Source organism: Sitophilus oryzae, unplaced genomic scaffold, assembly GCF_002938485.1.
Source record: "Sitophilus oryzae breed Bouriz unplaced genomic scaffold, Soryzae_2.0 scaffold_312_pilon_pilon, whole genome shotgun sequence".
Classification (NCBI taxonomy): Eukaryota; Metazoa; Arthropoda; class Insecta; order Coleoptera; family Curculionidae; genus Sitophilus; species Sitophilus oryzae.
The window spans coordinates 46,936-71,715 of NW_022146877.1; the positions used below are offsets into that span (position 1 = coordinate 46,936).

Below are 24,780 nucleotides of genomic sequence, written 5' to 3' on the forward strand. Positions count from 1 at the left end.
GATATAGAGTTTACCAAAAATGCTTTTTATAACTACTAGTGGGTAAATGAATTTCTAGATATATTACGAATTTTTTTGGAACTTTAGTTTCGGAGATATAAATTTAATCGGATCTTTTTAAAAAAATTAATTTTATTTTTCAGAAACTATTTGAGACAGAGTTTACCAAAAATGCTTTTTATATCTACTAGTGGGTAAATGAATTTGTAGATATATTACGACATTTCTTGGAACTTTAGTTTCGGAGATATTAATTTAATCGGACCTTTTTAATAAAATTAATTTTATTTTTCAGAAACTATTTGAGACAGAGTTTACCAAAAATGCTTTTTTAATAAACTATTTTTTTAGTCTTTAAAAATCTTTTATTTGGAAGAGAGTGAGAGAATTTCGTTAAGTTTGCGTCAGTATCTCTAGAACCATTTAGCAACTGACGTATAATCATGATAAAGAGTGCATACACACAGATACCATTACTTACAAATAATTACATAGTTTATTAATACTTATTTATTTTTATTAAAATTGAAAATTTTAAAAAAATTCAATTACATTCTGTATATTTTTTATATACAGAGTATTCCTTAATGACATGCTAATATAAGGAGGTGATTCTTGGATCTATTCTAAGAAAAAAAACTTCATCTGAATATATGTCCTAAAAATCTTACACACAAAATATACGAAAAGGAATTTAAAGAATCTTTTTTTATACATAGCTATGACAATCAGTAATAAACATTTGTTTGTTAAAATGGATATGGTAAACAATGTTTATCTTTCAGACCTAGGGTTCCCCACCGTCCCGGTTTGGCCGGGATTAACCAGAAATCAGAAAGTTTGTCCCGGCGAAAGTTTTACCTTGGCCGGGACCTGGACAATAAAAAAGTGTATACTACACACATAATATATTTTAATTTCTAATATTTACTGTTTTGTTTCAATTATTTAAAAAGCTTAAAAATAATTGTCCTGGAATCGCCGATGCTCAAGTTGGGAACCCTATTCAGACCCAATATTATTACAAATTCTTGCACATTTCGATTTGTGGTCTCTTGGGTTTCAGAAGAAATTTGACCATTGTGTGGCCTTAAAATGCCTAGAAACATTATTTCACAGTTTAATAGTCAGAATAGTAACACTGTCTCAACTACCGGCAAGTTGCAATAGCTGAAATTGTAGGAGTTAACCAAAGCGATGTTTCGCGAATATTAAAAAAATTCAGGGAGACAAACGAGGTTACTGACCGGCCTGGAAGAGGGAGAAAGAGAGTTACTACTGCTGTGCAAGACCGTCAAATATCCCTAATTGCATGACGTAATTCCCTGCTTTCTAGTACTGCTATTAAAAATGAGTTAGCTCGCCTTGAAAGAATAAATGTTTCAAGAAAGACCATAGCAAGAAGACTCCATGACAGAGGATTACATTTAAGGAGGCCTCTACATGTTTCGAAGCTTAATTTACAGCACAAAATTACGCGACTACAATGGGCTGAGGAGATGAGAGCAAATGGACCTAATTGGAATTTCGTCATGTTTATTGATAAAACAAGAATAGGCCTAGTGTCAGACTCGCGACGAACTTTGGTCTGGAGAGCATCTGGAAGACGAGCATGCTTGAATGCAGCTCAACCAATGCTCAACCCCGTGTCCCGTTTCAAGGGGGAAGCATTATGATATGGGCAGGTATAATGCACGGAGCTCGAACTCCTCTTGTTTTTTTGATGGCACAATGACAGGTGCCTCATATCTTAGAGACGTTTTAGAGCCTATTCTGCGTCCATTTCGAGGGGCAGTGGGGGATGAATTTGTTTACATGGACGATAATGCTCCTCTCCATCGCACTTTAGCGGTTCGCGAATTTTATGAGAAAGAGGGTATGCGTAAACTGTGGTGGCCACCGATGTCTCCAGATATGAATGTGATCGAACATGCTTGGGACATGCTAAAACGCCATATTGCCAAAAGGAATGATCCCCCCCCCCCCGTACCTTAAATGAATTGAAAATTGCTGCACGCGAATCATGGGCAGCCATTCCTCAACATCTTCTAGACAACTTAATTGAGAGCATGCCACGTCGCGTCGTCTCACAGCTTGCATTGAGGCTCGAGGAGGCAATACAGAATACAGACTATTAGTTGTGAGAAATAATTAAAATTGTTTTCCATATTTTCTGTTTAAAATGAAATTTGTTTTTGTTGATTTTCACTCATTCTCATTATTAAATAAAATTATAATAAAGCAGCCTAGTTGCACTTAGATTTTTAATTTTATATTAGTTAGTCGTGTAGTAAGCCAATATGTCCAAAAATATAAAAAGAATCATATTAGGTCCAAAAAAAAAATAAAAAAATACCCCCACGCCCTTCTTCGCAATTTCAAGAGTAGTTTCGGGGCGTTTTAAGAATTGAAAGTAGGTAAAGACAAGAGGAAATAAGCCGAGACAACCGGAAATAAGGAAATACAACCTTGACGTGCTTCAGACTGTTTTCCGGATAGTTTATTACAAGAGATTTTTACCAGGTCACTATCAAGTCTATCGCGAACAATCTTATCAAAATGGAGTTTCACAGTAAGTACTTAAATAATAGGTACCGACAATTATTTCATAATTAACTAAGAAAAATAATATTTATAGCCGGGAATTATATGATATCTAATTTCAGTTATTCCAATAGTATATACAAAGTTATTTTATCTTAATCTATAATTTCCTACAAATGGGATAAAAGTAAGATCTTCTATTATTTATTTACGACAATTAGAAATAATACCCTTGAAGAATACCCGGTGGTCCAAATTTAAAGTTGAATATTAGATAAAATTAAAACATTCGTAGTCTATTACATTATTAAGAAATTTAAGAAATCTAAAATTTAAAAAATTCCAATGAAAAATAAAAGTTTTGAACAATAAGGTCTTTTACAAGTAGCAAGAGTGCTTATAACAAAAATATACGGGGTGAGTCTTAAATAAGAGCAAATATTTTTAGGTGTAGTGTATTTCGACTCCAGAAAGACGTCTATGAGGTTAGGCATGGTCGGCCTTCCGGTACACTGGTAAAATAATACAGAAAAATTCCGGTGGCTCCCAAATTTTTTTCAAAAAAAAGTCATTTTTTTAAATTTTCAAACTTAAATAACTCGGTTATTTTGGACTTATCTGAAAAATGTTAAAGAGAAAATATGTTTCTTTTATCGAGATCTACCAGCCCTGAAAATATTTGCGCTTATTTAAAACTCACCCTGTATAACGAGAAGTCTAATTTATCCCTCAAAATACCGTATTTCTTTAACGTTACAGGCAGAGAGGATCCAGTGGCTTTCAAAATTTATGCAAAAAATCATTTTTTTTTAAGTAAAGTTTAGTAAATTATCTCGGTTATTTTGGACTCTCCCCTCTGCATTGGCGTAACTACAGGGGTGCCCCGGGGTGTCGCCCCCCCCCACCCAAGTACTGCTTGGCACCCCCCAGAGAAATCCTGAATTATGACTCTTGGCTACGTATTAATTTTTATTTGCTTGTGATGCAGTAAAAATGGCGTTTTCTAGTTTTGTTTAGTTAATATTATTTTGTTATGTTCAAAAAATGAGTTAATTTTTATTTTTTTAGAAAATTTGTAGGTATTTAAGTAATCTACGGGAACACGGTTTGATAACCAAGTCTATGAAATTTATTGATAGAGAAATTCATGTAAACATTTTATTCAAAAAATGTGTTTTTTAAAATTATTTTTCATTTTTAAATAAACAAAAACCCTAGGCCCACCTGGGCTCAACCCCAGGCCCCCCCCTCCCCAGGCCCACCCCAGGATAAATTACTAGTTACGCTAATGCCCCTCTACTTCCCCTAGGAGATGCAAGACCTTGTCGTTGGTGGGGAAGCTCCTGGTCAGGTGCTGGGGGTAATCCCCTCTAGCACTTGGCTTGGTCTAAGAAGAATCTCACTCATCGTCTTGTCCCTGACTGTAGTGTCGTGGCCAGGGAATTACACCAAGACATATAACGATACCGGGCGGGGCTACGGACAGCCTCAACCTTGGGGTACCGGGGGGCACCCCATTGTATTACCTTACTTCTACATGCGGGGCTCTGTAGAAGTGGACCGACTGTCCCTAGCGACTCATAGGAACACTATGAGATCTGGTAATAATAGTAATAAAAACATCACCGGTGAAGCTCTGGGGAAACCCCCTAGCGACACTGGGAACAGTAACAATGAAAGTTCCAAGGGGCCAAACCCAAAGAGAACTACAGGAGAGGTGGCTGACACTTGCGTGAGACCATCCTCCGCAAGTGGCATACAAGCTACCACCTCCTCCAAGGGTCGGGAGCCTACCTCCTACCTCTAAACCCAACAGGCGACACAAGCTACCGTTTCGTCTACCCGGCCTGGGTCGTAGCTCCTCGACTGTGAAGGACACGGGTCTCCGTAGGAAGTCCTGGGACTGAATGATGAGTTATAACTCAAGAAAGGGGGACACAATAGATCTCTAAGGTCGCAGAGATTAACCCCCCTCCCACTTATTCTAATTCTAATTCTAATGCCCCTCTATCAAGATCAAGTGACCTAAATATACCAGAGCGAACAAAATATTGTGGCCTCTGTGTATATGGAAAAATATCTGGAAGTAATATCTCTCAAAATTGTTGTATTAAATTTATTATTATAAGCTATAATCCATCAGGTTTAGACCTGACAATCGTTTATTAACTAAATCACAAACTCCCAAGTTTCGCACTCACTGTTTCACAAGCTTTTGCATAGCATAACAAGTTAACATGTCGAAATTACAAGTTTTTCTATCTCTCGCTTTATTAGCTGGTAAGTATCGTTTTATATTATTTTATTTTTTTTTATGATAGACCTCTTAATTATCAACTAAAATCCAATTTTCGGGATCGAGAGCCCGTTTTGAAAATCCCGGGATAAAAACCTATAATCCCGAGATCCCGAAATTGACTTCCAGAATGAGAAAATTCTAATCTACAGAAATTGTCAATAAAAATGCAGTTGCATCAAAAAGAAAATGAAATTTAAAATAAAATAACATTCATGTTTCAAAAGTCAAAAAAATACAATAATTCTTGTTGCAAAATAAATGAAATAGAGCAAACACGGAAATGTAACTTAATATTGACGTTCTGCTTAGCATAAATAAAAAATTATCTTAAAAAGACTAAATTGTATAAAGTCGAATCCCTTCAGATTGGAAAATTTTTCGGGATTTTCGAAACCTCGGGATTTAATATCGGAATTTTTGGGTTTGGTTTGGTTTGGTTTGGTTTGGTACACAGTAGAGAGCCTTCTGTACTAGTGCACAGAAAGTGCACATATTTTGATTGCAAATTAATTTTTTTAAAACTTTTAAAAAAAATTTTTTAATTTCACTCAAAATGAGTTATTTCGGTCATAAATGACCTAACTACAGAATATTTTCATGGTGTCTGTCTGTCTGTCCATCCGTAACACGATAACTCAAAAACCGCTAAACCGATTTTAACCAAATTTGGCACAAAAATACTGTGGCACCCGAGAATCTGACCATTAGTTTTTGGTGGGGGTGGTGGGTTGGTAAGGGGGTATGGGAGGGGGTTAAAAATTTTAAAAAATCATAACTCCAAAATTACAGTAGCTAGCGAAACGCGGTTTTCAATTTAAGATTAGGAATAATATTTGCAACAAAATTTGTAATAACATCAAAATCAGGCAAAGTCGCAGTTTTTGAGATAAAAAAAAATTGAAAAAATTCCTTTACTTTGAAACTAAAAGAACTGCCTACCAACTTTTTATTAACATATCTTAGTATGGGCAAATAAAAAAGTAAAATTTCGCAAACCTAAGCTCCTTTTTGGTCAAACTAAAATGTCACAAGCAAAATTAGCTTGCTTGATTTTTACAGTAGAGGGTGATTTTGAAAATGTTACAATTTCAGGCAACCCTCGTATCTCAGTTGTCTAACAATTTATCGAAAAAGTCAAAAAGGATTCTTATGAGACATTTTATGCAGAATTGAGTAGCTTAGTTATTTGTTTCTTTTATTTTACCGTTTCTAAGATATTGACAAATGTTTTAGTTTCCTTAAATGGGACATGCACCCTGTATATATTTGACCAGAAGCAAATTGGTCTTTTTAGAAGCTTTTCGAAAATATTTTACAGTATGAGTTTATTTTATTTTAATAAATATCTACACAAATTATAATTTTCTAAAATTACGCATCTAAAATTTTGCAGTAGGCCATGACAGATAATTTTTGTTTATCGTACTTATGTGCTATAAATTAATTAGAGAAGAATGACAATTTCAATTTTATTTAGAAGTTTATATTTCTTCTAAATTTATTGCAGTAGATATGAATTTGAATGTAATTTGATAGATTAGCCATTATTTTTATACAGTAATGTGCCAAATATATACCGTATGATCGAAAAAAAGGTTTCCAAGCCAACTGCTTGAAAATTAAGACCGATACTCTATATAATTTTACAAATAAAATGACGAACTTCATTTCATAGCCATCGCTGACGAAGATAAAACAAACAAAAGACACATGCATATCTACTTATAATAAAAAAAACCTTAACATTGCTTAATATCTCAAAAATGGTAATATTAAGGCAAACATTAACTACCCACGCCACTGGATTATTCGTAAAAAGTTTTATAAGAATCCGTTTTAACCTTCTCGAGAAGTTGTCAGACAACTGCGCTACAGAACTAAAATTGCAACAATTTTAAAACCACCCTATATCTTGAAAACTAAGGAGGTTATGAAAGTTTTATTTGTGGGTTCAGAAAAAGAAGATCTGGTTCGCGAAAATAGAAAAGTCCTATCTTTACTTATAATCGTGATACCCCTCTTTTGTAACCAAAATGTGTCACCCTGTAATTGTTTTACCCAAATATTATTCTATGGCGACTTGAAGTAACCCAAGCTCACTCTTCTGTTTTACATCTACACTTGAGGTGGGAATTCTAGTTCCTTGGGAGGAATTAGTTCTAGTTCCTCCAGAGAAATAGTTCCTTGAACAAAGTTTTTAGTTCACAATAGTTCCCGACTAACATTGACATCCCTATTGCTTGCTAATGGGTTTCGTTGTCAGTCAGAACTATTCACAGTATGATCTGTATAATTTTTATAATGTACAAAATATAACGAGACGTGTAATTGTATATGTTAAATAAATATAGGGGAGTTTTATTGCAGATAAAAAAATAAAAATATCACAAATCCATTGGAGATGCGAAAAAATGCATTTTTCCTCACTTCAAGCTTTTGGTTTTTGTCTAAAAATTCAGAATATCTACTTCGTTTTATAAGATATTTCTTAATTTTAGGGATCTAAAGTGAAATATTCCCATAAAATATTCAAAGAACAAACTAAAACAGTATCCACGAGAATTAGGCCGACCGTAGCAATAGACAAGGCCGAATCCATTGTCTTTGCCTTGTATTATATCTCGGATCTGCCGACTGAATAGATACCAGCGAACTAATCTTTTAATTAGTTCCTCTCAGTCCTTTCGATCCGGGACAAGTAACATACGGCAGGCACTCTCCACTCCCGCCTAGCATCGGGCTACGTTCGCGCTGGGCGATCCGTACTTAAATTAGTCTTTTATTTAGTTCCTCTAGGTCCGGATCTGATAACATACGGCTGGTACTTCCCCTAGTAGCAATATTACAAGGTCCTAATTGTCACTTGTTTTAATTTTTATTTTAGCCACAGCTAGAGGTCAGGCAACTTTCTGTCACTTCTGTAACACTGAACGAGATGGACTGCCATGCGAAGATCCAATTGACTCCAGCAGAATCCAAGTCCAACGGTGTGCTGATCTAGCGGTAGCATCAAACTTGGAATCGTTTCCAGCGCTTGACGGTTCTGCCAATAATGCTGCCCAAGTGTGTGTTACCCTATCGTATACCTATTGTAAGTATATATTTATGACAAAAAATTAAATATAATATTTGGCTACCGTTACAATAGATAGCTAGTTCAAGTTAATGAGCTCAATTAAAAATCTAAACCCTGATGAACGCAATTCATTGCTTTTTGTCGGTACTTCAAGAAGAAACCACCTACGGCTCTTCTGCCAGCTAAAAATTACCGTTCGCAGGGTGTAACAAATAAAAAAAAAGGTTAAACAAATATTATTGGCGCCCAACGTGGGGCTTGAACCACAATGAATGAGATTAATGCCGCACTGGCGCACCACTTGTGCGCCGCGCCATTAGTGCAATTTTGGAATTCCATCCAGGTAAATTTAAGGTAATTTTTTAAATTTACCGATGCTAAAACTGGTGTACGTGGGTAATTGTGGTTCCGCTCGAAAGCAAAACTTAATTTACTAATGGTATTCCCTAAAAGAGTTGCATGCTCCCAAAAAAAGCCGCTACACACATATTTTTTGAGAGCATAAAACTTTTAATCCAAGGTTCGTGGGATAGGGTATCACGTTAGGCGCCACAAATATGTGTGTAACATTTTCTTTGTTACACGCTGAGAAGAGAAACTTTTCACCGGCAGAACAGTTTGTAGGCAGTTAAGATAGCTCAGTAGAATTGTCCAGTTAGCGAAAAGTTATCCGTTTGCAGGGTGTAATCGTAAAAAAATGTTTCACACATATTTTTGGCGTCCAACGTGGGCCCTAACCCACCACCATGAGATGTATATAGTCTCATACTCTCAAAAAATATGTCTGTTATGCTTTGCTTGAATTAGCGCAATATATCAGCACACAGTACTTAAGACTGCAATTTGTCTGGTTCTATGTCATACCACGACCATGTTACATATATCTTCCTTTGTAGTTGTGTCTTTCTTTCTGCGACAGGAGATATAATTAACTTTTTTTAAGCATTACAGGTTATTTAAATGTATATAAACCCAGCAGTTGCAATGATTATTTTTTTGTTCATAATTTTTCTAAAGATAAAATTACATCAATTATTGATTTATTTAGGTCTCTCCACAGAACACCAGGGAACATTGGTTTGAAACACCGAAGAACGAAGAACAATCATGCATCTCCATGATCGTGCTGATATTCCTTCTCATCTGGGTTTGTTGATTGAAAACACTCATCTGAACACCCTGAAGTTTGAAAATCATTCCTAGTTGCTTGATTTGAGGAATATATTGTTCTGATTATGAACAAATTTAATTAATATTTTGTTTCTCTGCCTACAATATTATAAATATGGCCTACAATTCATGTTATCGAGGTTTCTATCTTTATTATATTTGTATAAGGGGGGTTCTCTTTTATTTCTTACTGAATTAATACCGTATGATCAGAAAAAAACGGCGTCAGCGATGAAGTCAAGATCCCAGTCATTTTATATGTATAATTTATAGATATCCATTTATATCCGTGACATTTCCCAGCCAACTGGACGTCGTTTTTTTTTTTCGATTATTGTTCCTAGGGAGATTAATTATGTCCTTGCTAATTTAACACCCTTATCATTTCCTTGATACATAAATAACTATAAAAGTCTTAAATAACTATAGAATTCTAGGTACCTACTTTATAACAACACGTTATTGCTTTTAGTTGACAGAAACGTGTCATCCAGAGGCTGTGAACCAGCACAAAGGGCATTACTAGGAAGTACCCTCAGTACTTGCGAGTATTACAACGCGATGGCCCAGAGTTACATGACGAATTTTGTGTGCACATCGTGCGAAGGACAATTATGTAATGCTGCGAGTCCCGTTGAAATAATCGAAGAAGAAGCAGAAGTTGATAGACCCAGTGGCAACGGGGCAGACATTATGTCCATTTCTTTACGATTTTTCATCGTTACAGCACTGGCACTTATTATGCTTTAAATCTAATATAATAAATAATAAAAAATACATTTTTACGCGCCTTTTTTACAATTTTCCTCATTGTATCAGCACCATCCACCACATCTGTACTATTATCAGGCATCTGTCTAGGTTTGGATGTTCATATATAAAAGTGTAAAAGAAATATTTGTATACTGATTTATAGATTTACACAAATTGGCTTTTCGTAAATCGGTTTACGAAACCAGATTACTTGAAAGTGTAAACTCCCCTTTACTCAAGAGATCCGATCTCATACGACCTCTAACCGAATGAATGAGCAGTGTGTCTCAATAGAGTTCCACTCTTTCTATGAAACAACAGCACGACATAGTTTGCAGAGCTTCAATACACTCACATCGTCTAAATTAAGGTGATGAGAACCGGTGTTTCAACGTAGCTGGACCCTTGTCCAACAATTTTTTTAAATTCTTATTTCTATCAATGCAATTTCCTGTAAGCAACTAGCAAAACTACTAACTAGCCACCAATAAATCTGACATTGATTTGATAAACATGATCTGCCATCCCTAATATTGAGATCTCTCCTTTTTGTTTTATTTGTAGGATGTTTATTATGCTTTTAGATGTTTAAAATATATCTGTTGTTATTGGTTTCAGTTGACAGAAATGTAACAACCAGAGGCTGTGATGCAACGCAAACATTATTATACGGTATTAACTATGCTGCTTGCGAGTATTATGACTTGATGTATTCGAGTTATATCACGAATTTTGTATGCACGTCTTGCCAAGGAGAGTTATGTAATGCCGCGGAAACCGTCGAAGTAATCGAAGAAGATGAAGTAGCAGAAGATCAACAACCCGACGGCAACGGTGCAGACATTATGTCCATTTCTGCAAGATTCATTATCGTTACAGTGTTGGCACTTATTATGCTTTGAACCTAATATAATAAATAAATATATTTTAATACTATGTTATGCGCCTTTTAAATTTCCCTTAATGAATCAGCACCAGCAATCACATTCTTAAGGACGATCAATTCAGTAACCATCAAGTCCTCCTACTCTGAATGCCAGCCCATCAATGGATATAAGGTAATGCAAAAGCAAACGCTCTCCTCTAACAGGACCAAAACCGTTCTACTGCCCAAGAGGAAACCAACTTAAAGAAGAACTCCAGAACCTAGAAGACCTCAAACGATCTAAGGGGAATCCTCAATAAGAATAATCTTCGAATTGTCATGGGGTCTTTAACAGGATACTGTCTCCTCAAGGAACACCTCAGACGACAGTGGACAACGGCGAATGCAGATTCTGTGGAGGAAATGGAGAAACACCAGAACATCACTGAGTGAGCCGAGACTACAATCATTCGTGCCATAAACTTTGGTAGAACTGATATCGAAAATGGTGAACTAACTTCTTTAAAATCGTCTCAGATACTGGATTTTGTCCAAGCCCTGAGACTGTATGATGAGTGATAAAACTAATGTGATGTAAAATTACAGATAACTATAATATTGTAGATTATCTGTTTACTTTCGACATGTTTAAATATGGTTTCACAAATGTTTTATTTGTTTTGAATATTTTGCAGTCCATAATTTTTAGGGTTCCGTACTCAAACGGTAAAAACGGGAACCCTATTACTAAGAGTTCGCTGTCCGTCCATCTGTCACAAAGGTCTATCTTATGAACCGTTATAGCTAGACAGTTGAAATTTTTACAGATAATGTATCTATGTTGCCGCTATAAGAACAACTACTAAAAACAGAATTAAATAAATGTTTATAAATAAAAAAGTACTTTCACTAAACATTAATTATCTTTTAAGTAAGAATTTTACATAGAATCTTTCAAGTCCTCGGTGGCCGCGTGGTTAAAGCGTTAGAACTTTACGCTGTTATGACATTGGAGCCATAGTAAGGCAGGTTCGAATCCTAGTCAAAGCGACTTTTTTCAATCGGTTTTTTTTTTAATTTTTACATATTTTTACATATTTATTATTGATTAATACAATTTTTAGTAATGTGTTCATTTTTTTTTAATTACTTATACGCGCATTCAAAATTTCAGCTAAATAGGAAAAAAGTTTATAATAATACAGTCTAACCACAAATTTTGTGGTCTAACGTTGTATAGATAATGAATGGTACGGAACCCTTCGTGCGCCAGTCCGACTCGCACATGACCAATTTTTCTAGAAATGAAGATGCAATTATTTGTTTGTTTAGGTCTATCCATAGAATATCGAGCTGGTGAATCTATCATATGCTTTTGTTTTGTTTGTTCTTGCGTTTGTACATGTTGTTAGAGTTCTAAGTTGGACCACCATTGTTAAGAAATTGCTGCCAATATTGAGGAATCTGCTACTTGAGTATTCTTCTTATGTTGAGATTCTTCTAATGTTGAGGATCAAACTGCTTCTTCTTCTTCTTTACAATTAGTTTTACAATTAAATATAGAAATTGCCGAATGTAACTGTCAAAAATGCGTCGAAAATAAAAGAGAGCGTCCTGTTAAGAGCTTCGCCTTGGAATAGAGTAATGAGTGTATGTGTCTGAGTGACTGAGAGTGAGTGAATGAATGAGTGCCTCTGTGTTCTTCAGTGCCTTAAGTACGTTCTCTGACTTCCCAAAGCTAGAGACGTACAATATGCTTTTGACTATTCTTAGAGTAAAATTCATTGAGGTGTCGATTCTTCAAGAAAAAGGTAACTAAAGTCTAGACAAAAACAGCAAAATAAAACACTAACTCACCACAATACACCAAAACACTTTTACTTTTACACTGGACGCGCGTTTCGCTAACCATGTTAGCATCATCAGCAGATGACATGGTTAGCGAGACGCGCGTCCAGTGTAAAAGTAAAAGTTTTTGGTGTATTGTGGTGATTTAGTGTTTTATTTTGCTGTGTAACACCAAAGGTTCCAACCCTCAACTGTAATAAATTTTAGACGTAACAATATTTGTGTATAGAAACGGACATGACTAACAAAAAAAAGTATATTATTTTAAAATAGGGACTTTCGACTAATAATAATTAAAGGACGTTTATGACTAAGAGTTTGGTCCGGCGCGGCGGGCAATTGCTTTTAAGGGCAATGAATGTTTTTAGAAGCCCTTGATAGTGGGAAAAACTTGATACAGATTGTCTTTCTTTATAGTGGGAAAAACTTGATACACAATGTTCCTTCCGTTAATTCTGGCCTGCAGAGTAAATTGTTTTGGATAAAAATCACTTTGAATGCGCGTTTTCACGTGGCAAGTGAATTGATCAAGTCACTGAAATTCAACTCACTTGAAAGCACATTTCAAATCAAAAAGCTTCTGCTAGTTGATTCAAAATGGCGATTGCCTAAAGCCGTACTTCAAACTGCCAAAATTTTAACAACAGAATTGACAAAGCGCTTAAAGTACTTTAAGTTAACGATTCATTTATCTGCTAGTGCTAATCTGAGCGGTGTCTACTTTGTTAACGCGGAATCCGAACCGCGGACCTCGGTCAATGATCTACGGACTTGGCGAGTGTCTAAATCGACTTTTAAGCCAGGGACACATTGTTCTGACGTGTTGTGTTGTGTAACGCAAGTTTACATACATCAAACAGCTTATTTCCTTTGCATTTAAATGAAATGCGTGCACACTCAGTGACTGACTGGTGATGTACCCAGTACGACCAATAATGACATACACTGCAGAAACTCGACCTGATATAGCAAAAACTAAATAACTACTAGATACAGGGATAGAAATGAAAGCGTAAGAAGAGCATGCAAGGTGGAAAATGTAAATGAGTGGGTACTCAGCAGAAAGAAAGAATGAAACGAGCATATCAGCAGAATGTACAACAAAAGGATAGTGAGAGTTTCACGCGACAAATCACCGCTAGGTCGCAGGAGCTTAAGACGTCCACGAAAACGATTGTTTATTTATTTTTTTCTGACCAACTATTACTTACCGCCATTTTAAAGACACCACATGAGCGTCAAGAGTTAAATGAGAAAATTAATCAACTGGTCGAGTTTAGACGGTCATATTACATTCATAAGAAATGAATTCAGTTGACTTGATCAGCTGACTTGACTCGTGTAAACGCACCTTTAGTAATTATTATTATTTTTTTTTAAATTTTCACTCTAACCTATTTGACCAGTGAATGTGCTGTCGATTTGACGAAATATGGTTTGCAATCTATGATATATCACGGGTTTTCTCTATAATTTATTTGTATAATGTACATTTATAGTAAAAAATGGATCTAAAACCTCTGTGACGGATTGATCTCCCCAAAAAATCTTATAGGTATTTCGCCATTGTAAGAAAATCTACAAAATAAAATAGTTATTTTCTGTAAACATTGCTGCGTTAATCCAACGGAGACTTATATCAAGTTAAACTCATTGGCGTAACTACAGGGGTGCCGGGGGGTGCCCCCCCCTCCCAGGTACTGCTGGGCACACCCCAGAGAAATCCTGAATTATGACTCTTGGCTACCTATTAATTTTTATTTGCTTGTGATGCAGTAAAAATGACGTTTTCTAGTTTTGTTTAGTTAATATTATTTTGTTTGTTAGGCTGGGTGAGGTTAAAATGTGTTAATTTTTATTTTTTTAGCAAATTTGTAGGTATTTAAGTAATCTACGAGAACACGGTTTGATAACCAAGTCTATGAAATTTATTGATAGAGAAATTCATGTAAACGTTTTATTCAAAAAAGGTGTTTTTTAAAATTATTTTTCATTTTTAAAAAAACAAAAGCCCTAAACCTCCCCTGGCCTCAACACCAGCCCCCCCCCCTTAGGCTCTCCCCAGGATAAATTTCTAGTTACGCTAATGGTTAAACTTCAAAATTAACAATTACTTAATAAAGCAAAACCAAAAAGCTTCAAACTTTCTGTTTGATTATTTTTTAATTTGATTTTAATTTTTACGTATGTTATGTCCTTTAAAATCAAAGAAGCGATTGCCATACATTACTAACATCTATAGATACATGAGCAATACATTTAATTTTTTTAAAAAGCCTCTTTTATTTTTCTTTTAGAAGTTATCGCTTCTTTCATTATAATTTTTGCGTTGTTAGATCTACCCTGTGTCCTGTGTTATATGAATGCTGACAAATCTTAGATTTGTGGAAATCGCCCTTTCTTAAATAATATATTTTTGTTCTTTAATTCGAACATTTAAGGGTCTAGAAGTTTCACCAATATAAAATGTATCACATTCACATGATATTTTGTATATAACGTTTTTTGTTTGTTGTCCAGTGTTCACTGGTTTAGTGTGTGTTAAAACGGATCTCAGTGTATTTTGTGTTTAGAAGGATGTTCGTATGTTATATTGTTTTCTTGTCCTTCTTCTATCTATATGATTTGGGGTTTGTATTTCTTTTAATGTTTTGTCAATAAAAGATGGTAGATAATCGTTTTTTATTAATGTATCTATTTTTTATATGGTTTATATCTCCTAGCTGTTATATACATTTATAGTCTTTAAAAATCTTAAAAAAACTCTAAAATACCTACCAGATATTTTCTAATAATGCACTCTTGGTTCTAGTTGACAGGAACGTAACGATCAGAGGCTGTGATGCAGCAGAAACCATATTCTACGGAGCTGTCTTCAGTGCTTGTGATTATAACAATGCCCTGTACGAGGGATATATCATCAATTTCTCATGCATTGCTTGCGAGGGAGAGCTATGTAACGCTGTAACGCCCGCTGAAATAGTAGAAGAAGTAGAAGATGTAGAAGAAGTAGAAGAAGTAGAAGAAGAAGGTGCAGGAGAAGAAAATGAAGATGAACAACAGGGCGACGCAGGCGGCAGTGCAGACGTTATGTCCATTTCTGCACGTTTTATTATTATTACAGCATTGGCACTTATTATGCTTTGAACCTAATCTATGTAATAAAAATATACATACCTTATGAGACGCCTTTTTAAATTTTCCTCTTTAAATCACGACTATGCAGGGGTTATCACGACATAATCACGATCATTTGTCACATTAGCCGCCATTATCTAAAAATCTTTATAAAATTACAGATAACTGTAATATATATATATATATATATATATATATATATATATATATATATATATATATATATATATATATATATATATATATATATATATATATATATATATATATATATATATATATATATATATATATAACCAAGGATATAACTGTAATAGACGGTCCACAACTTTTATTTAAACTTTTTTTCTAGTTCTTATACCGTTTCTCCGAAATTTCGAAAAAATAAATTTATTTATTTATTTCACCCCTTCTCGGGGGTGAAATAATCATAAATACATAATAAAATAAAATCCAAACCAAAACTCCGTATTTAAAAGCCTATTTTCTTGGATTACATCACTAAAATTGAGATTTTTTCTTTAATTTTATTTGTAGAATGTTCATTAAGCTTTTAGAAGTATTAAATAACTGTAGAATACTAGCTAGTTTATAATAAAATGTGTTATTGGTTTCAGTTGACAGAAATGTAACGAACAGAGGCTGCGATGTACTACAAACAGTAATATACGGATATTCCTATACTACGTGCGATTATTATGACTTGATGTATTCGAGTTATATCACGAATTTTGAATGCTCAACTTGCCAAGGGGCATTGTGTAATGCTGTCGTGGCGCCCGCTGAAGTGATCGAAGAAGATGAAGAAGAAGTAGAAGAAGTAGCAGAAGATGAACAACCCGGCGGCAGCGGTGCGGACATTATGTCCATTTCTGCAAAATTTGTCATCGTTACAATACTAGACAATACTAGCACTTATTATGCTTTGAACTTAATATAATAAATAAATATATTATAATGCTTTATTATGAGCCTTTTTTAAATTTTCCTCCTTGCGTCAGCACCATCAAATAACTAAAATATTGTAGATCATCTGTCTACTTCTGATATGTTTAAATTATGTTTCACGTATGTTTTATTTGTTTTAAATATATTGAAAGTTCATATAATTTTTCTGGAAATAAACGTGAAATTATTTCTTTGTTTAAGTCTGTACAATGAAAACCGAAAAACACTAATGAATCTATCATTCATGACCAAATATTATCTGTACTCTATGATATATCAGTGTTTCTTCCTATATTGTAGTATTTGTATAATGTACATTTAGTCTTTAGAAGTCTTAAATTACTGTAGATTACTAGCTGTTTTGTAATAATGTACTGTTGGTTTTAGTTGACAGAAATGTAACAATCAGAGGTTGTGATGCAGCAGAAACCATATTCTACGGAGCTGTTTTCAGTGCTTGCGATTATAATAACGCCCTGTACGAGGGTTATATCATCAATTTTTCATGCACAGCTTGCGAGGGAGAGTTATGTAATGCTGTAACGCTCGATGAAAGAAGAAGAAGAAAGAGAAGTAGCAGAAGATGAACAGCCCAACGGCAGCGATGCAGACATTATTTCCATTCCTGCAAGATTTATTATCGTTACAGTATTGGCACTTATTATGCTCTAAAAACTTAATATAATAAATAACAAATATTATTTTATTATGCGTCTATTTAAATTTTCCCTCCTCTTTATCTTTCAGTCAGCTCCATCTATCGCATTAGACTTAAACGGAAGCTCTGACAAGCTACCGATAACTGTAATATTTTCAAAATCCTTGTGTTTAATTTTGACATGTTTGCATTTATTTGTTTTGAATATTTTGAAATAGTTCAAAAATCTTTGGTTCAAGGATAAAAAGTTAACTCATTTTTATCTTTAATTTGCATTAATAATGTAAAAAACAACACATTAATTTTATTGTTCAAAAGGTAATACAGTATTTGCCATTAATAAAAATGTTAAAAAAAGCACTGTTGAAGATTCTAAAAACCAAAAATTTTACAAGATTTTATTCGCAAAAATCTTCTCATAGTGAGCTATTTTTTAATTATTTAGAAGGAAATCATGAAGGAATAGCTATTTTAGGTAAATAAATAATTACAAATAAATCAAGTAGGTAGTTTAAACTAGTTTTTTAGGTTTAAATAGGCCAGAACAAAGAAATGCGTTTAGTGTTAATTTAGTTGATTCTTTAAGCAAAACTATAGATAAATTAAGATACGATGGTACTGCTAGGGTGATTATACTAAGGAGTATGGTTCCTAAAGTATTTTGTGCAGGTAAAATTTAACACTCAGTAGTATTAGTAATGCTGTTATTAATAAATGTTCAAATCAGGGGCAGATTTGAAAGAAAGAGCTGTGATGACCCCTAAGGAAGTTTCTAGTTTTGTTACAAATTTAAGAGGAGTTATGTCAAAATTACAGAACATTCCTGTTCCAGTTCTAGCTGCTATTGATGGCGTTGCAGTTGGTAAAAATCAAATTTTGTAATAATACGATATTTTTTGACTGTATTTTAATAATTGAAGGTGGCGGATTAGAAATATGCTTGGCCTGTGATATAAGAGTAGCCTCAACGGATTCCAAAATGGGACTGGTCGAGACCAAACTTGCTATAATTCCTGGTGCAGGGGGTACCCAAAGATTACCGAGAATTATCAATCCTTCTATAGCCAAAGAACTGATCTATACAGCTAAAGTAATAGATGGAATTAGAGCTCATGATATAGGTACATATAGAAATTCAAAAACCTGATAAAACAGCATTTTTTCAACCATTTTTGTATACAAATTACTTATTAACTCAGGTTTGGTAAATTATGTTGTCGAGCAAGAACCAAAAGGTGATGCAGCTTACCAAAAATGTCTTGAAATAGCTGAGGAAATTCTACCTAACGGACCTTTGGCAGTGCAAGTTGCTAAACAAGCTATAAACAAGGGAATTGAAGTAGATTTAAATACAGGTAACATTTTTTTGTCTTTTTTCTTTAAATATATTCATAAAATCAAATATTTTAAGGCCTGGCCATCGAGGAAGCTTGCTATGCTCAAATAATTCCAACACAGGATCGTATAGAAGCCCTAAGTGCCTTTAGAGAAAAAAGGAAACCAAAATTTAAGGGATTGTGATATATTTTTTATACTTATTGATATAAAATTTTAAAAATATATTTTTAATACTTTGTATAAGTTATAAATTAAATAATGCCTCTAATTGTCTTTGGGTATCTTGGGGATTTAACACTTTGTGTCCGATTGTGCGAGAATCATTAAATATCTCATAATCGTTTCCTCCTTTATAAACTTTATCACCAAAAAAGTGTATTTCATCAAAACCTATATAATAAAAATGAAATAAGTAATACGGCTACTCTAAAAAGATGTAAAATAAGATACCTTCAGGTTCCAAATGATTTAAGCAGAATGTTTTATCCCACCCTGTAGGAAAAGCATCAAAACTTATTTGTCCACCAATGGAGTAGGTGAATCCTATATCAGGAAATTCTTTTTTTAGGGCTTCAATCATCTTTTCTCGAATTTTTTCTTGCTTGTCATATATTTCAAACTCATCTCTTTCTTTCTGAGAACAATTTCTACCTTTTGAAGTAAAAATATAAAATTTTGCTCTGTAAAATTTCATTTTTTATACCTATAGGAGATATGTTCAACATCCCTGTCCGAAATTCAATGAAAGTTCCTCTTTTAACGGGCAGAACTATAGTGGAAAGATATCCAAGTACAAAATTTATAAATTTTTGCAATTTATCCTCTCCTATATGCTTCTGGATATTTTCTCTGCCTAAAATAAAGTATATGTCAGATAAAATATACAAATTGTGAATGGAAAACATGTTAATACTTTCTTCTTTTCCATTTTTATGATAGACTAGACCATTTTCTGAGAAAATATACTGGTATCGCTCAATAACATCTTCACCGCACATTTGTTCAGCAATTTTTTTGAAATCTGACCCGCCTACTAGACCTATATTAGAAAATATTCATTTCAAAATAAAAAAAAAATAAGTTTGAAGTACAAAGATTAAATTTGAACTCACCAATTGCACATAATGGTTTGAGTTTCTGCTGCAAAAATAGTTCAAACCTGGGGTCAATATCGTTTCTTGGCTTAGTAAGAGTACCATCAACGTCGAAGAGACAAATAATTTTTTTCGGCATTTTTTTCAGTTCACGATGTGGAAGCTCGCAAGTCACTGGTTATGCTGGTTTTTAATTTTTACATACGTTGTAAAAGATGTTAAAACTGAATTTAAGACAAAGCGAAATGCACTGTTAATTGTCGGTAAGTATTCATTCTTATCAGTTGGCTTTGGACACGTAAACAGTTTCTGTTTTTCATTTCTTAAATCAACAAAAACCAAAAACAAAATCCAAAATGAGGTTATGCTGAAATTAACAATTAGCCATAGATGAATAAAGACATTTATCCACCCCTATATCTATGATTCAAATTATCGGAGGAAAGTTAGAGCTGGGTCTGATTATCGATGTTTTAAAATATCGATATTTTCTTATGCCTCCATACAAAGACAAATCACATAGGCGTACTATACCGTGTTAAGTAGGGTTTTATTGTTTTGTTTAGCCGATGATGGAGGGTTTGAAATAGGAGCATATCGTAATAAGATATGTCAAACCCCAAACTTAGACGATTTGGCAAAGAACAGTTTGATTTTCAACAAAGCGTTTACATCTGTAAGCAGTTGTTCCCCTAGGTAAGTAAAAATAAGGTCTTGGATTACTTAAGAAAAATAAATTAATTAATTTTTAGTCGATCTGCTATTTTAACTGGAACACCATCGCATCAAAATGGAATGTACGGTCTTCATCAAGGTGTTAATCATTTTGATTCTTTTAATAATGTAGAGAGTCTTCCAAAGATTTTGAAGAAAAATAACATACGTACAGGTATATTTTTGGATTAGTAAAAAATTAAATATCAATTATATGACAAAATTTAGGTATTATTGGTAAGAAACATGTCGGTCCAGCAGAGGCATATCCTTTTGACTACGCCCAGACTGAAGAAAATAATTCTATTTTACAAGTTGGTAGGAATATCACTCACATAAAACTTCTAACACGCGAATTTCTCAATTCTACACTGGATAAGTATAATTTTTCATAAATTTAGATTTCATTCTAGATAAAAACTTTTGTTTTAAAAAAATGTTTTTAGGCCCTTCTTTTTGTATGTAGCTTTCCATGACCCACATCGCTGTGGCCATACCAATCCAGAATATGGACAGTTCTGCGAGAAATTTGGAAACGGCGAAGAAGGTAAAAAATCACTTATTGCTTGAAATATAAGATTTTTTAATATATATTTTTAAATAATAACAACAACTGCTCGCTACTGAATATTGGTTATGCCACCAATAATACGTTGAGTAATAATAATAATCACATCTATATCTCTGAATGAGACAGTATTATCCTTGTATTATTAAAAAATGGTATTATGGAATGCCCTTTTTGTATTCTTGATAAATTATTACATATTGTTTATATATGATATTATTTTATGAGAAAAGAGAAGACAAAAGCATTAGGATTCCATGTATTATTAGTTGTATTTCATAATTATTTACTAATCTCCTATAGGAATGGGTGTGATACAGGATTGGCAACCCATAGATTATCAGTGGGATGAAGTTCAAGTACCCTATTACGTTCCAAACACTGAAGCAGCAAGGAGAGATATTTCAGCTCAGTATACAACCATTTCCAGGTTAGATCAAGGTGGGTAATAGTTCAGTACACCACTGATTTCTACGGCTACAGAAAAACCTCCAGATCCCACATATCCATAATGTCAACGTTCTCAAATTTCCATATCGATATTTATTTTTTAGCCCATCTCTACTTTACCCTTAGTTTTTTTTTTCTTGTAGGTGTCGGCCTTGTTCTAAAAGAGCTAGAAAATGCGGGACATTTAAACGATACGTTGATTATATACAGTTCTGATAATGGAATACCTTTTCCTAATGGAAGAACAAACCTTTACGATTCAGGAATTGCGGAACCTATGTTTATTTTTTCACCGCTACATAAAAAAAGGCGAAACCAAGTTACAAATTCGCTTTCAAGTTTGCTAGGTAGAATTATATTAATTGTCTGAAGAATATGAATCAAACAATGATGTGTTTTAGATTTAGTTCCTACTTTATTAGACTGGTATGAGATAAATAAGACAGTAATAATCACAAAACAAATATTGACTGGTAAAAGTCTTTTGCCTCTTCTGGTTAAAGGTAAATTTTCATTCAAAAAATTTAAAATCAATATACTAAATATATTTTTTAGAGCCTGCTGATACATCAAAAGAAGCTGTTTTTGCTAGTCATAACTTACATGAAATAACCATGTATTATCCAATGAGAATGATACGAACACAGAGATACAAATTAATCCACAACATAAATTATGGCAGTTCATTCCCAATTGACCAAGATTTTTATCTGTCTCCTACTTTCCAAGTAAAAAATTCTTTTTTGTTACTTCCAACTAAATATCTTACTTACTTTTAGGATATTTTAAATAAAACAAAGGCCAACCAACCAACAGGATGGTTCAAAACATTAAAAAACTACTATGAACGACCTGAATGGGAGTTGTACGACTTAAAACATGATCCATCCGAAGTTATAAATTTAGCTGGGAAACCAAACATGGAAGATACTCTTCAAGAGCTAAAAAGTAGGCTCATAGATTGGCAGGGTAAAACTGAAGATCCATGGATTTGTGCTCCGCATGCTGTGTTAGAAGACAAGGGATATTATAAAAACAATTCCTTGTGTATGGATTTAGATAACTTATGGTAAAATAAAACTACTGTAGCATTTGAAAGAAAAATAAACAATTTTATTGTCACACAAACATATCTTGTATACAAACCAGGCGATAAATAAAATATATAATCATATTAACAACTCTACTTTCGTTAAATGTTAGTAATATAACAATTGATTAACAAAAAAAATCTTAAACGGAATTAGTATAACAGTAAAAGTTAGTTTGTTAGAATAACATGTATAATTTTGACTATAAAATATCTTTTGTGCTAGGTACATTTATAATATTTTTTAAGCTTATAGAAACTACATTCTTTTAGTATTTTTAAGATCCCCTAACTATCTAAATATAATAGGTATAACAAAATATATGTTTTTTATTATATTTTCCATAACAAAACTTTACTTAGGTTAGAAATTATTTGGTGTAAATATATTAGTTGTACTATGGTAATAATAAACTGGCCATCTCAAGAAAAAACATACAATTACAACAAAACAAAGATGGTATTTTGAATAATTTTAAAATCAACAAAATTTAACTGTTCGCTGTAAAAGTATATTTTTTCTTTAAACAAAGAAAAAAAGTAACAAGTACTTTGAAGATCTTATTATTTTCTTCTCGCTAACTACTAATAAAAAGGTAAGTCTTGGAGAAGTATAGGGTCAACTTACTTTAGAATGTGGCACAATTCGTTTTGATACTTTCTGCTCTAAACTATCCAAAGATGCCGAGGTAAGGTTGGCTATTTTCTCAATTTTCTTCATGTTGGTAGACAGATCATTAATCTAGAATAAATTGAAAACATATTATAAATAAGGACACTTTCTTATCAAGACATGAATCTTTCTAATAACATTTCCAAGACCCACCCTAGACTTATACTCGGCAATCCTTAAATTTCTTTGATGGTTTCTATACAAATATCGGCACTGAATTACAAATCCGACGATAAATAATAGGCCTAACAGTATATGGATATTGTTTAGTTGGAAAAATCTTCGGTGAAACACTAACATTCCAGTAACTTTCTTGCATTGTCGACAGTAATATAGTTATACATCTGCACTTTACGTAATAGCCAACCAATTGAAAAATTCCACTGGTACGCTAGAAAACTCTTATAAATGTTTAAAAATATTAGCAATTTAACAAGAATTCATTTTAAAAAAATATATTTATGTTATGTCAAATAAACCTAACCTCAAATCATCTGATTTTATTAGTGTTAGTGATGAGTAAAAAACGGCCATAGATATAAGGCAGGTGACTAGACCCCTGACTAGACTTTGACTAGACTGACTAGTGTACGTTTATTTAAAAATAATAAATATAAATAATATTATAATCTTTACTTCATATCAGAATTTGTAACAAAAAAAATGAGAGTATATTTTTGTTTTGATCTATTTAAGCTACTTATTTAAAAAAAAATAGTTAACCGGTTAAACATGGTAAAGTCGATACACAGAACACTTAAGTCGATATACCCCAATATACCCAATACTAGTTTTTATTTTTAGGTATTTGTTTTTGATCTGTGGTGTAATAGTAGTTATGATTTTTGATTTTTTTTTCTAATTCTAATTTTCGATTTAAAAAAATACAAAAAAGTTGGCGGTCTGGAATGACTTTTTAATTTTTTTTTGGCCAAAATAAACAATTCCTGTTACTTGTATTTACATAAATATGGAACTTCCAGATTTGATACAAGATTCTTTGCCAGCTTGAAGTTTTGACCTGGTTTTGTGTTTTAAAAAAATTTTTGGTAATTATTGGGAAAACTGGAAATCGTCCGATTTTTACCAAAATTGGTATACAAACTATTTTGAGGTCTCTTTTCTTGGCGGTCTCTTACCGTTTTTCAGAAAAAAACGGAAAATTATTTCAATATTGAATTTTTCTTTATTTGGGCCCTATAAAGTAATAATTTCACCAATTGATATATCCTTCTTTCTCTCTCCTATCTTTGTGCCTATGTAATGAGAGAGACAAATATATTCTAAACCTAATCTAGAAATTTGGAAATTTGCAACGTTGCCATATCTTCAATTTTTTCGGGTGATTAGGGATTTTAAATAAATTACCTATTATGAGATTGACAATAATTAAATATACCTACCCATATCCACGAAGTTACGCGGGAGAGTTTTGATTGCATTGGTTTCAACTTCTATGCGGAGGGGGTTAATCTTTTTTTTTTGTTATATTATATTTATAACCACGAAGTTGCAAGAAAGTTTTGATTGCATTATTGGTTACAACTTCCATGC

General features: G+C 33.2%; 4 protein-coding genes and 1 long non-coding RNA gene across 8 annotated transcripts; 3 read left to right on the forward strand and 2 right to left on the reverse strand.

Moving 5' to 3' along the window:
* The first annotated feature begins 4,688 nt into the window (after positions 1–4,688).
* Positions 4,689–15,733, forward strand: LOC115884694. 3 transcript variants are annotated; one of them, XM_030903344.1, is made up of 3 exons: positions 4,689–4,824; positions 7,728–7,934; positions 15,368–15,733. In XM_030903344.1, the coding sequence occupies exons 1-3, from the start codon at positions 4,782–4,784 to the stop codon at positions 15,700–15,702; spliced, it is 585 nt and encodes a 194-aa protein (XP_030759204.1). In that variant the 5' UTR covers positions 4,689–4,781; the 3' UTR covers positions 15,703–15,733. The 3 variants fall into 3 exon arrangements, with proteins under 3 accessions (XP_030759204.1, XP_030759205.1, XP_030759206.1); XM_030903345.1 differs by lacking the exon at positions 15,368–15,733 and adding an exon at positions 10,461–10,778; XM_030903346.1 differs by lacking the exon at positions 15,368–15,733 and adding an exon at positions 9,562–9,866.
* Positions 15,734–17,479: 1,746 nt separating this feature from the next.
* On the forward strand, positions 17,480–19,001 carry LOC115884689 (methylglutaconyl-CoA hydratase, mitochondrial). Its single transcript, XM_030903338.1, has 6 exons — positions 17,480–17,774; positions 17,828–17,968; positions 18,027–18,161; positions 18,220–18,420; positions 18,499–18,654; positions 18,711–19,001. The coding sequence occupies exons 1-6, from the start codon at positions 17,645–17,647 to the stop codon at positions 18,818–18,820; spliced, it is 873 nt and encodes a 290-aa protein (XP_030759198.1). The 5' UTR covers positions 17,480–17,644; the 3' UTR covers positions 18,821–19,001.
* LOC115884690 (phosphomannomutase) lies at positions 18,806–20,092 on the reverse strand. 2 transcript variants are annotated; one of them, XM_030903340.1, is made up of 5 exons: positions 19,750–20,088; positions 19,551–19,676; positions 19,341–19,490; positions 19,088–19,288; positions 18,806–19,027 (listed from the first exon to the last, which is right to left on the reverse strand). In XM_030903340.1, the coding sequence occupies exons 1-5, from the start codon at positions 19,868–19,870 to the stop codon at positions 18,882–18,884; spliced, it is 744 nt and encodes a 247-aa protein (XP_030759200.1). In that variant the 5' UTR covers positions 19,871–20,088; the 3' UTR covers positions 18,806–18,881. The 2 variants fall into 2 exon arrangements, with proteins under 2 accessions (XP_030759200.1, XP_030759199.1); XM_030903339.1 differs by having other exon boundaries at positions 19,341–19,676; positions 19,750–20,092.
* On the forward strand, positions 19,852–22,637 carry LOC115884687 (N-sulphoglucosamine sulphohydrolase). Its single transcript, XM_030903337.1, has 10 exons — positions 19,852–19,994; positions 20,298–20,427; positions 20,484–20,620; positions 20,674–20,824; positions 20,892–20,992; positions 21,317–21,454; positions 21,607–21,810; positions 21,865–21,966; positions 22,019–22,191; positions 22,243–22,637. Exons 1-10 carry the CDS (start codon positions 19,886–19,888, stop codon positions 22,534–22,536), a joined length of 1,539 nt encoding a protein of 512 aa, XP_030759197.1. The 5' UTR covers positions 19,852–19,885; the 3' UTR covers positions 22,537–22,637.
* Positions 22,552–23,743, reverse strand: LOC115884691. Its single transcript, XR_004050600.1, has 2 exons — positions 23,380–23,743; positions 22,552–23,295 (listed from the first exon to the last, which is right to left on the reverse strand). It is a non-coding gene; the product is annotated as an uncharacterized LOC115884691 (long non-coding RNA).
* Positions 23,744–24,780: the final 1,037 nt, after the last annotated feature.

Coding starts and splice junctions, on each gene's coding strand:
- LOC115884694 (XM_030903344.1), top strand. CDS start 4,782: ATGTCGAAATTACAAGTTTTTCTATCTCTCGCTTTATTAGCTG. Junction 4,825..7,727: donor ATCTCTCGCTTTATTAGCTG/GTAAGTATCGTT, acceptor TTTTTATTTTAG/CCACAGCTAGAGGTCAGGCA. Junction 7,935..15,367: donor TACCCTATCGTATACCTATT/GTAAGTATATAT, acceptor TCTTGGTTCTAG/TTGACAGGAACGTAACGATC.
- LOC115884689 (XM_030903338.1), top strand. CDS start 17,645: ATGTTAAAAAAAGCACTGTTGAAGATTCTAAAAACCAAAAATTTTACA. Junction 17,775..17,827: donor TGAAGGAATAGCTATTTTAG/GTAAATAAATAA, acceptor CTAGTTTTTTAG/GTTTAAATAGGCCAGAACAA. Junction 18,421..18,498: donor AATTAGAGCTCATGATATAG/GTACATATAGAA, acceptor TTATTAACTCAG/GTTTGGTAAATTATGTTGTC.
- LOC115884690 (XM_030903339.1), bottom strand. CDS start 19,870: ATGCCGAAAAAAATTATTTGTCTCTTCGACGTTGATGGTACTCTTACT. Junction 19,677..19,749: donor CAAACCATTATGTGCAATTG/GTGAGTTCAAAT, acceptor TTTCTAATATAG/GTCTAGTAGGCGGGTCAGAT. Junction 19,289..19,340: donor GTTGAACATATCTCCTATAG/GTATAAAAAATG, acceptor TTACTTCAAAAG/GTAGAAATTGTTCTCAGAAA.
- LOC115884687 (XM_030903337.1), top strand. CDS start 19,886: ATGTGGAAGCTCGCAAGTCACTGGTTATGCTGGTTTTTAATTTTTACA. Junction 20,428..20,483: donor GTAAGCAGTTGTTCCCCTAG/GTAAGTAAAAAT, acceptor ATTAATTTTTAG/TCGATCTGCTATTTTAACTG. Junction 20,825..20,891: donor CTCAATTCTACACTGGATAA/GTATAATTTTTC, acceptor AAATGTTTTTAG/GCCCTTCTTTTTGTATGTAG.